The 19064-nt window shown below is 38.9% G+C and overlaps 1 protein-coding gene across 1 annotated transcript in view; it reads left to right on the forward strand.

The window, feature by feature from the left end:
* The window catches only part of LOC124594193 (ankyrin repeat domain-containing protein 17), a 256867-nt gene that overhangs the window by 68795 nt on the left and 169008 nt on the right, over nt 1–19064 (forward strand). The window contains exons 16-17 of the mRNA XM_047132555.1: nt 6971–7118; nt 10529–10866. Coding sequence (XP_046988511.1) covers nt 6971–7118; nt 10529–10866 — 486 coding nt within the window. The remainder of the gene's footprint in view (nt 1–6970; nt 7119–10528; nt 10867–19064) is intronic.

Raw genomic sequence — 19064 nt, forward strand, 5'->3', positions numbered from 1 at the left:
TTGTAAGGTTGAAATTTTGCGAGTTAAGACGGAAATGGTGTATTGTGGCAAGGGCATCCGACACCCGTAAGGTTTGTATTTGTATCACCAAAATGTAAAGTTGTTAGAAGATGGGGCCAATCTTTGAGTTGATTTCAAGTACCTTGTGGGAGTTCTAGTATGCAATACAGACAATTAAAATTGGGAGATTGTGGGAAAATGTCAGGATTGTCCAGGTTAAAAAGTTTTACATGATGTGCTTGACGAATCAGACGACGAAGATTTGATGCCTGACAATACAGAATACAAACAATGGGAGACAAGACAGAACAAAGATGGTGACAAAAATTAAACCAGAAGAATAGTGTCTTGAAGTGCTGGTAGCTGACCTTGAAAATCTGAAAGTGCATTATTTCTGTCTCTATGCTGTTCATTTTTGGAACACAACCTACGACCATCTTAGAAGTGATGACACTTTCTGCAGGACCTGACCATTATTTTGCAGGACAATGCTTACGCACGTACAGTGCAAGCTGTTACTGATTTGTTTGACTGATGGGGCTGCTAAGTGCTATACCAAGTACTGCACTCCCCTGACTTAAGCCCTCATGAGTTCAACTCAGATTTCTAAACTGAAGGAAACACTTCGCGGCATTTACTTCAGAACTGCTACAAATTTGTGAGGCAATAGACTGCGCCGCTCGAATTGTCAACACAAATGGAACTGCTAACAGTATCCTAAGACTTCCACATCACTGGCAACCATTATACACAATGCTGGTGACTACTTTGAAGGTCAGTAAAACTCTGAAACACGTGTCTATTTTGTACGAGCTGTAAATAAATAGTTCCCACTATTAAAGTTCCAACCCTCATATATTAAGCAATACATTCATCTAGGTCGTGATGGTTTTAGTTTGTAGGCCAGGGTGTGCTGAACTAAATGCTTGTTGTATACGAAAATAATTGCCCAATACAAACATAAAAATATAATCTACGGTCATGATTAAAATGCATTATGTTGCATGTAAATGTGTGATATAATATTATGAAATGCGTAAACAGAGAGATCAAAACAGTAATGAGTACTAAGATCTCGGTCAAAAGAGGAAAACAAACAGTTATTTTTTATTCATGTGAGCTGACCCACAAAACAACAAAATGATGGATACCATTCTCTTACAGTACTTTTATGGGATTATCAAAGGTTAGAAATGTGTAATGCAGAACATGTAAAAAAACAATATACACACACAATATAATAAAAAAACTTGCCGAATCATGACAATCCCGGAAGTAATAACTTATTATTTCAGTATATTGTCCATCTTCAGCAACTGTAGTATTATATAATGAAATAATAAGCAACCAGTTGCATGTAAAAATTTTAATTTCTTGGCCAGTTTCAAGCACTTACTGCACTTCTTCAGAAGGTTGTACAGGAAAATACACCACAAATAAGTAAGTCAGATAAGAATCCCTCTTTCAATGGTTCTACGATGGTCACATTGCTTCATAATCAGTCTCTGATATCTAATTAACTCTCTTCTGAAGGTATATGCAATTACAAGTGCTGTGTACATTCCATGAGTACAATGTCATCATCCAGTAGGCCACGATTAGTGCTACTATTTATATACTTATAGGCTATACTCAGTATGTTGAGTCACTATCTTAGCTTCAATAGGCTGCTGAAATTTGGTATAATTAGTTAGCAATAAATTAATCTGATAGCCATCACCTTATCAGTCATAAGAACCTAACTGTTAAAAGCTAATTCTTTTCACTTTTTCCTGTGTATCACTTCTCCCCCTTCTGCCCCTGCTATTCCAACAACTTGCCCCCCTCGCCCAGCTTACCGGATTATTATTATTATTATTATTATTATTATTATTATTATTACTACTACTGCTACTACTACTACTACTACTACTACTACTACTACAGTACCACCCCACCGCCAACCCATACAGTTCCACATGGACTGCTACAGTTTCATCTGCTAATTTTGTCTCTTCTTTCCTATAGTTTTGTCACACAATTGGTCTGCTGTAATTGCAGTTATTTATTATCAGTTCCTGATACATAATCATTTCCTCTCCTGTATATAATTAGTTACAGGAACCTATCAACTCTCGTAGGTAGAATGTAATTACTTAGTAAGCTAAAATTAGTGCCATAATCATTCCATTACAGTTATAAACCTTGATTACAATACAGAAGTTACCATTAGTATACATCTTATCAGTTGTAAGGATTTAGCTGTGTTAAGCCTATTTTGTCCCTATTCATGACAATTGCCCCTGTTCATCGCATTCCCTGGTCTCTCCCTCCCTTTCACCATCCCACTCCACTAACTGTGTCTTACATGGTTTATCACATTAGCACACCTCTCTCTCCCAAGGTTCCCTGCACCTGCTCAAGCTCCTCCCTCACACTCATCGTTAGCCCACACAGTTTTATTACCAGTGAATTTTTTTAGTAGTATTTTACTCACTATAGCTTGACCATACACTGCTACATTTATTTGCTATTCATCAGCTATATACAGTCACATATAAACAGTTGCTCACAGCTGCAGTTAGTCCACCTTTTATTAGTGGTACATCTGCCATAGGTAGTTAGTTTTTTAACTTCTTTTTCAGATTTCAGTGAGTTGATCATCTATAACTACAGGTTATTAGTCATCTACAGTTCTAAGTAGTGAAGCATTTCCAGTTCTAAGAGGTTAGCCTCTTACATTGCAAGATAGTTAATCACTTATTGCAGGTATTAAATCAGCTACATCCTGTAGTTGGTGATTTATCTTCATACACTTTGTTAGCTCTATATAAATTATGACTTATGGACAATGTTCTTCAAGTTACAGATGCGTTACAGTTACAAGGAATGTTTACAGCTAATAAGCACTTTTATTCATTTGCAGTCAGGTAGTCCAATGTATTGTGCTTATTACATGCACCTTACGTGAATGTCGCTAGTTATATTCAGTCCAAGAAGCGTATTTAGAACTTTGTATACATTCTGAACTAGTTATTCATGGTATCAAAAGTATGCAATGATGCCTATTTTTCTTTTCTTCTGTAGTTAATTTTTAGTCTTCGTTTTAGCTACCGACTAGGAATTGTTTTTGCGTGTTCTCCAGTTATTACTTCTTGCCTCTTGATGCAGTTCATATGATGTCTTTGCAGGCAAATTTCCTACTGCCATACTATTGACATCCCTACACCAATTCATCGACGTGTTCTAAAATGTACAGTACCATACAATTGATGTTAATGCTACTAGATACAATTCGTTCACAAAATGTACTTGCGACCTACATGTATTCCAGTGCTAGTTGTCTTATTGTATAACTATGCACATGCTACGTTCTCCATAAGGTCACTTTCTGAAACTTAATAGTAGCTAATGATTGTGTGTAGTATCTCCACCTCCAGTCACATGTTACAACCCCATGATACGCTTCGCACTTTGTTTTGGGTGACAGGTTCTCTATAAGTATGCTACTGATCTCACTACAGCTGTGTGGACCTTAGTTCCCAAATTTCCCATCCATAGCACCACTTTCATTGATATTAACTTATTTCATTCATCATCAGGATTTTTCTTTTATTATTTTAGCTTACTTTCTCCCCCCATCTTCAAGGTATGCATGTCATTGGCTGATTCACTCGTGTTCTGGCGTGATGTCTGATGTCTGCACTTTTTGTTTCACTTCTTTGTACTAGTTTTGTGCAGACACTGCAAACTACATGTGGGCATCTATGAGTTCTTATTTTATTAATGGGTTCAGTATTGCATTATTTATTGCTTCTGCATATATTTCTTAGGGCCATGGAATTGTGCTGTATGCCAAAAAAATAAATAAATAAATAATAATAATAATAATGCAGTAGGCATGAAAGTAATTTTAATATTCTTATATGACTTCTTTTTAATTGTCATGTATTTTCCTGTATAGGCTTCGAAAGGACACTAAGTGCCCAAAACTGGTCAAGAAATTAAATTTCTTGTATGCAACTGCTTGCTTATTATTTCATTATAACTTAATAGTTGTCTCGTCGTGTATGAAAAGATGGAGTTGTACAGTTGAATAGTTATTTTTTTCAATAAATTAAAATCCCTTCAAAACAGTGAACTTAATTGTTAGAAACAGTATATTAGACCAACTTGAAACACAGAAATGCAAAGACAAGTAGACAATATAATGAATGAGCAAACAGAATGACAAAATAGATTTATTGATGTAGGATGCCGTTATTATACTGAGGTGAAGACCTACACACGGGATAGATTCATATAGAAAACTAAACGAACTGCGCTTTGTCCTAGGTTGGAGACTTGTTTGGAAAACCTGTAGAATTCTTGGGGAAATTGAATTTCCTGCAAAAGTGAAGTGAAACTAAGAGATAATGATAAACTAATGCAATTCTGAGAGACTCTAGGGGAGCTGCCTGTTTGTTGACGCAAAGAAAAGAGTAATTTTGTCTTAAATCACTTTTGAAATTCTGATTCACTTGATGTTGACAATTTCCAGCTCACTAGTTGACCTTAGGAATCTCCATTTTTGTGCAAGAGTTCTCTGGCTCCAGGTCCGTTTCTCAATGCATGGTTGTGATTGTGATAGTGATAGAGTATGATGCATATTAGAATTTGTTTATGTATCTGTGAATTCATTATTCACACAAAATCAAAGGTGATTTTTTGAGAGAGAGAGAGAGAGAGAGAGAGAGAGAGAGAGAGAGAGAGAGAGATTGATTGATGGATGGATTGATTTTATTAGAAATATACATATGGAGTTATACATGGATGGATATGAGTTGTAGATGACCTTTAAATACGCACATTTCAGTTCTTTTCTACTGGTGTCAGTGCAATTGGTACTTTTCCAATGTCGGTAATAACAGTATAGTGAAGAGCATCAGAGGTGTCATTGCTATCAAAGGCTATGGATATTACTTTCCCGGCATGATAGTCAGAGACAGGGTCCTGTAATGTTTATCATACGCTTGAAGTTATTTCATGACACGTCTTAGCATGGAATGGTGTCAGGTAATGGTAATTAATGAATTTACAGGGAAGGCAGGAACTTAAACTTAACAGAATTATTAATAGAACTGTAAATCCTAATTGAACTTGGAATTATCCTCCCAAAAAATTTGGTTCATGGCAATTTGGAGTTCATTACAAAATGGACAGATTGCTTCTCACCTTATAAAGGAGTTGAGTCACAGACAGGCACAAAAAGACTGCTATACGTTTAAGGTTTCCACCAAAATGCCTTTTTCCAAAGTAGAAAACACAGATTCACACACACAGATTCACATAAGCACAACTCTCACACACACGTTATCACTGCCCTCGGCCACTAAGCCCAGATTGGGCTGTATGGCGGATGATCGAACTGACCCCCCCCCCCCCCCCCAAAGACATACTGTTCAGTGAGGTTTTGAGTGACACAAGCAGATTGGGAATGCATGTTGTCCTGAAATAGCACATTGCCTTGAATAGCATTCCAGGCCTTTTGTTTAGATTTGCCAGAGTTTCATTTCATCTCCCTCATTACTGTATTGAGTAAGAAATGTTAAATCACAAGCCAAGTCGCTTTGTTTTGTGGATTTCCGAAACATTTTTGGAATCCAACCAGAACATAATATGTAAAAATTTGTGATTTGTGACAGTCTCTTGGAAAACAGTTTTTTAAATTTATGGAAACTCATCACGACGCATTCTTATCCTGAACAGCCTGTTTTCACGAAATTTCTCATTCACTTTCTCAACCAAACCATCGTTGATGATAGAAGGCCTTCCACTTTGTGCTTCATCATGAACATTGGGTCATCAGTCATTGAATTCTCTCATGCACTTTCTCACCATTCCATCATTCATTACATTTGCACCATAAGTTGACTATGAATTTCAGCTGACTTAACATTCGTTGTGTTCGAAAACTGTATTACAGAACTCGCTTCAGTTGCTTGGCTCAGACATTATTAAAGACTTTGAACAATCTCTGATACATGTAAATACAACACAAGCCATCTGTAATGGCATCAGTGGAAAGCTAATGAACCAGAATGAAGAGTGCAAATGTGTGGAACTGCGACCGTAGTGCTGTAGTGAAGGTAGAATGAAACAGTACTTAACTTTCCGGGCATGCTTTGTATACTGCAGGATCATTGTGAGTCAGTAGAACATAATAATAATGAAACTATTAGCTTTCAAACTAGCTGAGACCTCTGGCTACACCACACATCAGTATGTCACTTCAACCAAGATTTTGCTTTCATATTAATTGGCTTTGCCTAATCACAACCAAATTGTCACCTTCCAACCTAACGTAGATCTTGGCCTATGCTACAGATTAGTCTGTCGCCACAGTATAGATTCCAGATTTGAGAAGAAATAGTTAATAACAATTCAACAGACAGTCGAAAATGTTGTCGATCAATAAAGGAAACTCCTGAAAGTAAATAAAGTGGAACCCACATAATGTGAATAATTCATACAATTTTATCACTACAACAAAGATTAGTTTGTATGTTAGCAGAATCAAGATGTATCTAGTTAACAGCTGTTGATTGGCTACCATGTATCTTCCTATTGTCTGTAACTTGACGCAGTGAAGCGTTTCCAACATTCTCTTTATACCTTGACAAAGTGCAACTTGTGGCTGGACCTTTGTGAAGTTTAGATGGTTAGTTTTGGGAAACTTTTTGAAGAAATAGTAATTCTCCAGCATGTTTGTGCAGGGGTGGGGAGGGGTTATTATCTGTCCCATTTGCCACCATGTTGCACATGTCTCCTTGTACCCTTCACCTCAATTCATTCTTTATCTCTACCTGGTCTCCTGCATGTTTGCCGTTGGTGATCTTAAGAATGTTGTTTTGTAGTCGATGGCTTTCCTGAACAAGTTGATCAGAATTTCAATATTTCTCATGAGTACTCAAACCATTTAACATAGTGTTTTTCCATCTTTGTTTTCCAGAGGGTTGAAAGAGAATTACAAGAAAAAGGTCCCAATCAGCTGCTGTTGCCAGATGGCAGCCTTGGGCTTACAAGTGCTTCTGTGATACCCGTGGCTCAACCTCTTGGGCTGAACATCGATCTCAGTCCACAGCCATTGGCAACTCAAGGTTTGCTATTTATTTAATATAACTTAACTTGAAAGTACCAAGAGTACATTGCAGTGCCACTCAAAGAAAGTGTTTGTGTTTAAGTTTTGTTCATTGAACTGCTTTTGAATACACTTAAAATCTGACGCGTACACAAATAAATCTGAAGTTTTCCGCTGAATGACACAATATGTGTCGTAGTGAATGCTGTCATTTGGAAACATGAATTTTACTTGCATATGTGTGCCAAGAAAGTTTAGCTTGGCGTGTCACTTAATATCGACATTGATGATTGAATGTTGAAAGTAATTCTGGCAATTTCATTTTTCCATCCACACAGTGTATTCCTAGTGTTCATTCTTAAATTTGAGGACACTGCAAGACACATGTACTTTATCCATTTTTCCAATAACCACATTTGAATGAAAATTATAATTAGCCCAAGGGGAAAATCAGCGAGCAGTGTTCATCTGGATCAAGGAGTTCATACTTGAATGGTTCCCAGTTCTGTTTCTGAAGCTTGTGATGCCTTTTTCTTGAGGGGTAGATCGACCAGTCGCTTCTGATTTGGGTGGCATAATCGATTTGTCAGTGAAAGTAATGCTTTGTGATGATTAAGAAAAGAAAAAAAAAAGTGACATTTGTTGAAATGGCTCACGTACCACCCGTTATAAAGTGACTAATTCAGAAACCTTTGTGGGCATGCACATAACTACTTGCCAAAGTTTAATCACAATCGGATCAGTGGTTTAGGGGCACAAATAGGATGACAAAAACAGAAACATTTATATATGTGGCTTATGATGGTATTGTAAGGTTAACTTAGGGTTTAACGTGCATAATTTCGAAAGATCTGGAAAATATTTTATGTAACGGCAGTGTTTTGCTTCAGTTTGAGCAGCTTTGAAAATTATGAGTTGGTTTATGCACTTTGACTTACGTAAAATGCTATTTTAATGATAAAAATATCACAGTGAAGCAGTAGTTGACACTGTCCTTAAACAATCGGTGCTTTTATTAGACCATGTCCTGTTTTAAGTAATATGCTCTCACTTTCTCCCAACTTCTCCCCATTCTGGAGCAATTGAGAGTTTAAATGTATTATTTAGACCTAGTGTTATTGCACAAAGTGTAACTGGAGGTGAAATTCATCCTGTGTTGCTAAAAGCCGTAGCATTCAGTTTAAACCCTTCATATTACTTGCACAATAGAACCAAAGGTTTCATAATATTCAATGCAGTTAATTCCAGCTACACCAGCCATGTAAGAAGTGCATGCATTGTAGTTTATACGCCCTTATCTTCTTACTATTACAGTGCTTGTCAGGGTTGGCTTAGCAATAAGTTCTTTCACCTAAGTCATGGTGCATCATTGTGTCTGGGTCTCTAGGTGACATGATGCTGTACAGGACCAATGCTCCAGTTCATTGGCAATCATGCTGATATGCAAATCCTGTTCCACATTGTATCCATTTCATGGAAAGCTCACCACGCCTGAAATGTTTTCACAAACAAAAAACACACAGTTTAATTTTGAAGGTCATAAAACAGACAATCAGATTTCAAATGATGAAAAGCACTCCTGGAATGTCATAGTACCTACACGAAATTTCACTGTCACAGCAACACATACGCTCATCGAAGTGCCACGTTGAGTACATTGAATTATTACTCCTTATAACTGTTGTACTATAAATGGTACTGTTCCTTTCATTAATTTAAGCTCTATTAAGTATTCTTCTTTTTTTTCCCCATTATCAGTGGGATCTGAGGGATGGCATGAACAAGAAAACTGGTACCTGTTGCCTCTTGTTAGTATTCTGTAATTGCCGCTGTGTCTGATATACAGTGGAGGTTTCTCTGCAGTAGTTGCCAAGGATGTGTGATATTTGATCTGTATAAAATTCCTTTACAAATTAGACAATTTGTAGCAATTAGCTTTGTAGGACCTTTGAACCAATGATTTGGTTTAATGCTTTCCTTCACAAAAGAACCACTAACAGGATGCATAGGCACATGTACCTTGTGTGAAATCTCTGGCAAAATGCCTGAATTTTTGGGCCCATTTAATCATTACCTCATTATAACTCTTGTTTCTATTGACTTTTTTTAAATAAACATGTTTGTGTTGTTTAATTTGCTCAACCCGGAGAGACCGGATTGAACACAAATAACACTATACTCTCTTTAACTCTCTAGAAATCCAGGTGTTAGTATTATTGTTGAGAATAATGTGGAGACAATGACAATTTTCGGTAAACGGGTAAGAATATGCATTTGTCTGAGATACTTGAAATATTGGTGATTGGTTAATGCATAGATTGGTTGAAACATAAAATAGGCAAGATTTTGTTTCATGTGAACACACAACGTGGTGACAGCACTATTCGGCTGCAGGCAGTGCATTACTGTCACCCCTAGTAAAGAAGGATATTTGGTCTACTGTCTCGGCAACCACTGAACTTTGGGGAGAGTTCTTGATTCTGCAGTTTTGTAGTCCTGATTCTGGGAAAATGTGTTGGTTTTCATGTGCATTTGGTTTAAAAGGAAGGGGGAGAAGTAATTGAATGTGCCTGTTTTTCTTGGCTGCATTTTAATAAATTAGATATACACTGAGAAATGGTGTTAAAGGTATTGTTAGCATTTTGGAAATACCGGAATTTTGTTTGTGGAAGCATTAGTGTTGATCTAATGGACCTCAGCCATTAGGGGAAATGGAATGAGAAGGAGGGGGGGGGGGGGGTAGATAAGAAACTTCATCTTCATTGCTTTTTACATTTAACAACAATGTCTGTACAAATCATCATACTAGCAGTTTTTAGCAGAATACCAATTATGTCATTGCAGAGAAACAGAAAACTGCAAAAATACACAAATTTAAATAATTGCATTAATTTGAGTATGAATATTTATTTGGAAGGTCAGGTATCATTTGAGAAAAAAGTAATGTGGTGCTGTTTGTATTACCACGTTAATGGACATACCACAAACTTAAATCTTGCTAAATGGATTAAGAGGTAAATGGTTTTGAAGGATGTTTTAAATGTCCTCTTCTGATTGTTCACTCAATATTCATTGTATTGATTACATTGCAAAATAAAGCTTGCAGTGTTTGGAAAGAATTGTAGTGGAATTCAATACATTCATATGTTGTGTGCTGTGAGTTTGTTTGATGTTTTTGATAGAGCAGCACATGCATTTATGAGCACTCGGAGAAAGAATAGACATATGTTGAAGCTCTCATCTAGATATTGTGATCTGACAAGCATACAATATAGAATATGTTGAAAAAAAGTAAGTGTTGTGTTTTGATGTTGGATGAACACTGAGTTAGATTAGCTAAATGAATTTTTTCTGACTTTTCACAAATAGTTTATTTCATCTGTAATAAATTCCTCACTTTCCCAACTAATTACTTATTATATGTTACAGGTATGGTTTGTGCATCAGGTGTCTCAGGGACACTATTCCATCAGGGGCCGAATAATACCATCTCTGTGCATAATGCGTTTTATACGGGTGGCAGCCAGCCATTAGCAGGTAGTTGCCAACAGCCACAACAAGCCCAGCAGCAACAGCAGCAGCAGAAGTCTTTGACTCTGGTAGCAACAGGTCGTGATGGGGGCTTCATAGCTACTTCTGGTCCTTATCCTCCACCACCACCTGCTGCACAACCTCAGTCACAGCCACCGCCTCCACCGCAGCAACAACCTGCATCAACTGTTCCTCAGCAGCAGCAGACAATCTCTGCAAGCTCAGATGTTGTTCAGGTTAGTTTCAAAACCTTGTATTTTGAACTATTGTACTTGTGTTCCTGTCTTATAATTTGATGTTCCTCGCAATAGGGGAGTAATGATGTACTGTCTGTCCATTTTTAATAAAATTCACACCACTATTGCTACTGTGTGTCGTATCCAGCAACTGGATTTGGGAGGGGGGGTTGGAACTGACTGTATCCCAGAAGTAATTTTCAGAATACATTAAAGATTCAATCAAGCTGTTCCAGTGAGTAACAACAGGATTTGCAAAAAGTTTGGCTTCTTTTTACATTTCCGTTATTAGACATTTCAAAAACTGAATGTATTTATATTTGCACTTCCGGATGTTAACAAAAGCCAACTTTACCATTGTCACAACTTTATTTAAGGTGGATGTAGCTGTTGTCCGGCCCTTGCCGACCAAACTGAGCGTAACACAGTATTGTGTACAGAGCACTGTCACTTACAGGGACCTGTACAGCTTTGTATGAAACCTTGTGATCACTTAAGGGGAGTTGGAATGCCCTACCTGACAATGCTAAATTAAGTGACTTGGCTTCCCTGTATTTCAGGAACCACTGTAGCCACTGACATTAAACTTTTACAGGACATTAAACTGTATGTTCTGAGTCTATTGAACTACAAGAATTGCATTTCAGTCACTGCTTTAGGAAAAACAATTTTTTAACTAAACTGTTCAAATTTTGTGCATTTTTTTGTACGTTATCTTAAATAATTTTAATTATACATAACATTATGTTCGTCTTTTGGTCCAGTAGACTCAGGATATGTATGTTATTACTCCCTAAAATTTTGAATACTCTACTCGGTGGTTTCTGAGATTTAAGGAAAAATGCAACAGAAAATGTAAATTTTCAGAAACTGCTTCTAAAGTCTCAAGACTAACTCACTTAGTATATGCTTAATCTTTTATTTTTAGTCACTTAGAAGTGCCCTGCACCATACTGTCTATCACCCTCTTGATCTTTTTCCAAGTTATTTCTTCTTCTTTCTGGACTCCTAGGTGGCCAACTGTGCTGCATGCTGTCTGCTTTATCAATGCAAACCTTGTCCATCCGTTCAAGTTTTCAAGTTCTCTGATGCAGTTTGCTCCAAGATTAATTCCCATATGCTGTAGTACTTTCACCCTACCAATGTTGGCATCATCAAAAGCAATAACAGCATCACTGACACCCCCCCCCCCCCTCCCCCTCACTTCAGTATCTTCATTCAAACAAAAACATTTTTTGGTAAGAGTGTCCATATAAGATTATTGAACGATTCATTGGGATTTTGAGTCTGACCATGCAGCCACTTCTTCAGTAATTCAGAATTTGCCAGGTCTAGGTAAGTAGGTTTTACAATATCCATGACTGCTGCTAGGAGGGAATGTTTATATCTGTATGAACTGTTTGAGTACTGGGCATTGTAATTGCGCCATGAATCACGTCCAGGAGGACAAAAGTGGTGTACTGGTTTTTCATTAGTTAACAGACTGTGGAAGAAGGTAGCCTTTACTGCCTGCTTCATTTTCAACAAATCCTCAGTATTATTTCTAATGGCCAAGTCCGCCGCTCGTGGTCTTGCGGTAGCGTTCTCGCTTCCCGAGCACAGGGTCCCGGGTTTGATTCCCAGCAGGGTCAGGGATTTTTCTTGCCTTGAGATGACTGGGTGGTGTTGTGTCGTCTTCATCATCATCATTCATCCCCATTACGGTCGGAGGAAGGCAATGGCAAACCACCTCTACTAGGACCCTACCTAGTAAGGCAGCGCGGGTCTCCCGCGTCGCTCCCTTACATTCTGTAAAGAAGTATGGGAATCATCATCATCCCATAATACTGCTGTAGTTCATCAATCGTTTTGTCTGTCAGCCTGCCTCTTATGATTTTACCATCAGAAAGTTTGTTGTCTCTCAAACTTTGTTTCAACGTACTCAACCTGATGCCCATCGTCTTCTGGACATGACCAACACATTCCAGTTTTGTGATAATCTTCTCATCATAAGGCTGAGTGGCTACTACTCTGGTACATGCTTTAGAGTCTCCCATCTCCTAAGAACTTAGTGTAACACATTCCCTTTCGTTCACAGATCGACAAAAATTTTCAATAGCTGCAGAGGCCTTCATACCACCAGTTGTTCCTTCATAATTTCTGTCACAGATACGCTCTCCATTCCCTGATTTACACTTATAACAATGTTTCATTAAAATCTGGAAATCTATTACCTTCCAGTATCTGCACTGGTCACTGTAGCAACAGAATTCTTAAAACTGTAGCCACACTTCTGACAAAGTGCCATCAAAAGCTACTGGTATGTCAGTCACACCATCATTTATCTCAGCAGCTTTGTTTGCAGCACTTTTCATTGACTCACACTCAGCAGATTGCACAGCAGCTCCAATAAATCCTGCATAGTTGTTGATTTTACAAGGTGGGCGTGGCATATTCATCACGGCACACATTGTTTCTGCTGCAGTGTGTCCTTTGCCAATAACTTTCAATCCATAAAACCACCTTACATTTACTTCAAAATAATTATCTTTACACTTATCAGACTTCCAAAATTGAGTATATTTAGAACTAGTACAATTAATGATAAGTTTCCTGACTATTCCATTTGATACCTCACTGTCTTCATGTAAACTAACTGGAACTCCACATATTTTACAACACGCATTCACCTAACACCCTTGGTAGGATGTGTAAATCTATCAGAATATAACCTAACCTACCATTTATATCACTTTTGTTTTGAGAAAACTATGTATCACTATCAGTGGGTTAAAAACATGCTGGAAAATTGTGGATGCGCTAGTGACACAAAAAAGGCAAGCGCCGATATTGGTATAGCCCAAAGGTTGGATTGACAATCGGAAAGTGCCTAGTGGTCTCATCCAATGGGGGCTGGAGGTGTACTTCCGACAAATCGATCTTGGAAAAGTAGTGACTGCCTGATAATTTTGCTAGCAACTTGTCAGGACGGGGCAATGGGTGTGTATGAGGTTGCCCAGAAAGTAATGTACAACATTTCTTTTTCTCAGCCAAAAACAGTCCTGTGAATGAGAAACGTTATGTATGTGTTATTTGCAGTCTCTCTCTCTCTCTCTCTCTCTCTCTCTCTCTCTCTCTCTCTCTCTCTCTCTCTCTCTCTCTCTTGCACAGTGTTTCCGTCAATTCAGACAGATAGCATAGTTGCAAGGCAGTTTCAAAATGGCGCCTGTAGGCGATGTATGTTACAAGCAACGTCCCATCATTGCAGAAAAAGAAACTGTAGGTAATATTCACAAATGCTTGTGCAAAGTCTATGGAGCATCTGCTGTTGATGGAAATACAGTTAGTTGCTAGGTAAGGAGGGTGAGGTCATCAGAAGGCAGTTCGGTGGCGCTCCACGATGTCAGTGGGTGGGGAGACTATCCCAGGCTGACACTCCTGACCTAGCCAACTCAGACTTCCACTTGTTTGGGACATTAAAGGATGCCATTTGTGGAAGACATTTTGGGGATGAGGAGGAGGTGATTCAAACAGTGGCACACTGGCTCTACCACCAGGACAATGATTGGTGCCGACAGGGCATACACCCCATTGTTTCGCACTGGAGGAAGACCATAGAACGGGATGTAGATTATGTGGAAAAATAGGTTGTATAGATAAAACACCATTCTTTTGTGTGTGTAATTCTCATTATGTTAAATAAAAAATTTGTTGAAAGAAAAAAATGCGGTGGATTACTTTCTGGGCAACCTTTGTATCTGTCACAGACTGTGCATCAATCGTGACACTAATGTCATCCTGGAGGCAAAGCTTTGGGTGAATGACATCAAGTGCTGTCAAACAGTCTAATTTGTCCTTGAACGGTTGCACAACATGAGGGTGGGTGGACACTCTCATCGTAATGTGGGCCTCAAAACTAGTAGCGCAATGAAGCCCAGAGAGAAACTGAGACAAAATCTCTGAGTAGAGGGACTCTAGTTGCTAATACGGAACTTGATCTGACACTAAATTTACCCTGTCGGCAGTGGAGAAACCAAAAGCATTAAACGCGTCAGTTGAATGGGAATGATCCACAACAAGGAAGGCAAGAGGGTGAACAACAGACGTCGAGGAGAAAGGAGCGGAGAACTGACCTAGGATCAGAATGTTGTTGTTTGTTGTAGCTAACAAACTTCCGTATGTGTGTGTGTGTGTGTGTGGGGGGGGGGGGGGGGGTTGAGCCCAAGATCATGTGTGTTTGTGGGTTTACTAAAGTCGCTGCAGCTCCTGTGTCCACTTGAATTTTTAGTGGCTAAAAAAGAAGGAAAAAAAACGCGCACGCCCCAGTAAACAATTTGTTTGGGGAGACAGTCATTGTAGAGATACAGTGTGTCCATTGGTGCTTCTGTGTCTGCCATGTTTGAAGAGGAGTTACACACTGATGCAATGTGGCCTTTCTTTCAGCACTTGTAAACAGCCCAAGGCTTAGGGCTCGCAGATGCTACTGTTGGATGAAGCAGTACAGGCAAGATACAAGTGGGGACATGTGGACACCGTTGTGACACAGCCAGTTATTGCTGTGGCCATAACCTACACTGCCCCATGTGATGCTGAGTCATAGATTGTACTGCTGCAATGGGTTCCCCATCATCCTGAACACTTGCAGTGTGCCTGACAGGGATTGACTGAGAAACGTCAGATACCTTCCCCCCCTGCAGCAATCTGATCACTTGCAGCCTGTGACACTTCGAAGGACTGTACTATATCGAGCACATCTGTATGCATCGATTGTTGCGTTGAAGTGCTTTTTCGTGGACTTCCCTACCTGGTACCAGACAAATAATAGCATCATGCACCATCCGATCAGCATAGGATTTGTGATAGGTGCTAGTGACAAATTTACGATGATGGGTGAACCTGTGGAATTCTGCAGTCTAGGCTTTGTAAGACTAGTTTGCGCATTTCTGACAATGGTAACACTCTACACACGTTGCTGTGACGTGTTCTGTTGCAGTAATAGGTTGAGAGAAGCTTCCACATCACATTACAACAAATAAGCTGGCCGGTTCTTGCGAAGGCGAAGGTTAGCACAACAACTGATATTAATGTATGGTGAAAGCTTGCTGCTGTGCAGTGATATGTTGGACTATTTCTTTCATTGAGACTGTTGCTGGGTGACTTAGCACTGACTCCAAGCCAAGTTTGCAGTAGCAAGAATAAACACAATTTATGGAACACAGTACTTTGTGGAGCAATAGGTAACAGTGAAGTACAGGTTGTGTGTAGCACTGAACATATTGGCTTTGCAGCAATAATGCAGGCTACAGAAGAGGCTGAGCACACGTTTGCAATCATTTAAATAATACTGTTAACTGTTTCTTTGACGACTCACCAATGTGTGCCAGGGGACAGACTCAAGTGGCCTCTATAAGCAGGCCTGTGAACTGTTATGTACTCATAATCTCTTAAACCACCCGTCACGAGTGAAAGTACATAAACGGACAACTCGGTGGCCAAAGTTCTTCACTTAACAGCTGAGAGAAACAGTGTTTACGTAGAGCTGGCAATGCTAGCAGACAAGCAGCCCTGCATAAACTAAGCACAGCAACCATTGTGGGGTGTACGATAGATGTATCCATAGTGCAGCATAGTGAAATTTGACACTAATGAGCTATGGCAGCAGACGGCAGTCAAGAGTGGCTTTGCTAACTGCCTGCTGTGCCTCTGCTGGGCGCATGACCATATCGGTTGGACCCTAGATGACTGGAAAACAATGGCCTGCTTACGTGAGTCCCAATTTCAGCTGGAAGAGCTGATGCGGGGGTTAGTCTGTGGTGCACACCCCACTAAATCATGGACCCAAGTTGTCAGAAAGGCACTGTGCAAGCTGGTTGTGGCCCCGTAATGTGGTGTGATCTGCGTTTATGTGGAATAGACTGAACGAATCATTGACTGTAAATGGTTAATTGACTAGATATGGTTATGTTCAGCTACTTGGAGACCGTGGACTTCATGTTTTCACAAACAGTGGTTGAATTTTTGTAGATGACGATGCACCATGTCATGTTGTTCATGACTGGTTTGAAGCACATTCTGGGCAATTGAATGATTTTGCCTCCCAGATTATCTGACATCCTGTCGAACATTTTTGGGACCTAATTGAGAGGTCAGTTCATGCACAAATCCTACACAGGCATCACTTTCACAATTATGGATGGCTGTATTTCTACAATGGACTTAAAACGATTTTCTGAGTGCACACCATGTCGACATGTTGCACTATGCTGGGCAAGAGGTGGTTCGACATGGTATTATGGGGTATCTTATGACCTGTCACATTATTGTAATACAACTTCTGGTGTGAGCTACACTGCTACTCTGGAAAACCACCAGTTTCAGTAAAAACCTGCAAACGGAAGGAAGTGTGTATCATTTCTCGTATATTTTGACTGGTTGCGTGACACCTATGTGTAACTTATCCCAAGTGCTTCTCTGAAATTCATTTATTTGTACGACTTCTTGCCACATGTTGGTATAGTGACTGTAATAAAAACACTATTGATGTGGGGTAACTAGTGTGGACATTATAGTCACACATTGCTATGTTGACCTTACAGTGGTGAAATTTGTTTATGTATATTTCTGCTTTTTTTTTATATGTTCATACTGTATTTAGAGTTTCATCAACTAATAATAATAATAATAATAATAATAATAATAATAATAATAATAATAATAATAATAAATCCCGTTGAGGCCCGGGAAAAGAATAGGCCTCTGGTATGTTCTGCCAGTCGTAAAAGGCGATGAAAAGAACAAACCACTAATAGGGCTAACCCCCCTTTTAGTGTGATTACTTGGTTCAGGACAGAACTAAAGAAGCCTCGGACAGGCGCCGTCGTGGTCGGGGACGACGCTCGAACCCTATGCGCGCCCACAATGGTAATGACACTGCAAGCCAACTGGAAAATGATTTAAATCAAAATAGAGGTGTTTTGCAGGATATGCTTCCTGCAACCACCCTAGAAGGAAAACAGACGATGAGATGGTCAGATGAAGTTAATAGACACCTTATGTTCTGTTATTACCAAGCAACAAACCTAGGAACCAACACAACTGGATACAGATCACAAGTATACACAACATTTATTACCAGATACCCGGAATTAAAATTTTTAACAGAACGACTAGCTGATCAGATCCGTGTAATAATAAAAAATAACAGGATACCCCAGTCAGAATTAGAAAACATCAAACAACAAGTACAACAAATACTGGAACAAAATAGTGTGCAATCAGAAGAAGAAGAAGAAGAAGAAGAAGAAGAAAATACAGTAATGGACTCAAACATCCCAGAGCAAACAAACAAAGACCAACACGCATCAATTAAACAATCAGAGGAAAACGAAATCTTAAGACAGCCACCAGAACAAGCACAAATAGAACACGAAGAGACACACGTGTTAGATATAGAAGAGAAATTTCAGCTGACATATATAGAATACAAAGGCACACATACAGACATTAGACCATTCTTGCATAGACCGCCAATTAACCCACAAGTCGAAACAACAATAAAAACTATCAACACAATCATACACAACAAAATAAATGAAAATACAACTATGGTAGAGTTACAACTACTGGTTTATATAGGAGCACTCACTACACTAAATATACACACTAGGCAGAGATCAGAACAAACCAACACACAGAAGAAACCCACAAAACCAGCATGGCAACACAGGCTACAGATCAGAATAGAAAAACTGAGAAAAAACATCGGACAGCTAACACAATTTATAAGAAATGAAATATCAGACAAAAAACGAAAAAGGTTAGGTAAAATCTCACAACAAGAAGCAATAGAGCAATTAGATGAAAAGAAGCAGAAATTACAAGCATTGGCCAAACGACTTAGAAGATACAAAAAAAGTGAAAATAGAAGGAAACAAAACCAAACACTCAACACAAACCAAAAGAGATTTTACCAGACAATAGATAACACACACATTAAAATAGACAATCCACCAAACATAACAGACATGGAACACTTCTGGAGCAACATATGGTCAAACCCGGTACAACATAACAGGCATGCACGGTGGATACAAGCAGAAACAGACACATACAAGATGATACCACAAATGCCTGAAGTGAAGTGATAATTTTGCAACATGAAGTCACCCGAGCAATTAATTCTACACACAATTGGAAAGCCCCTGGAAAAGATAAAATAG

This window comes from Schistocerca americana, chromosome 1, assembly GCF_021461395.2.
Source record: "Schistocerca americana isolate TAMUIC-IGC-003095 chromosome 1, iqSchAmer2.1, whole genome shotgun sequence".
Lineage (NCBI taxonomy): Eukaryota > Metazoa > Arthropoda > Insecta > Orthoptera > Acrididae > Schistocerca > Schistocerca americana.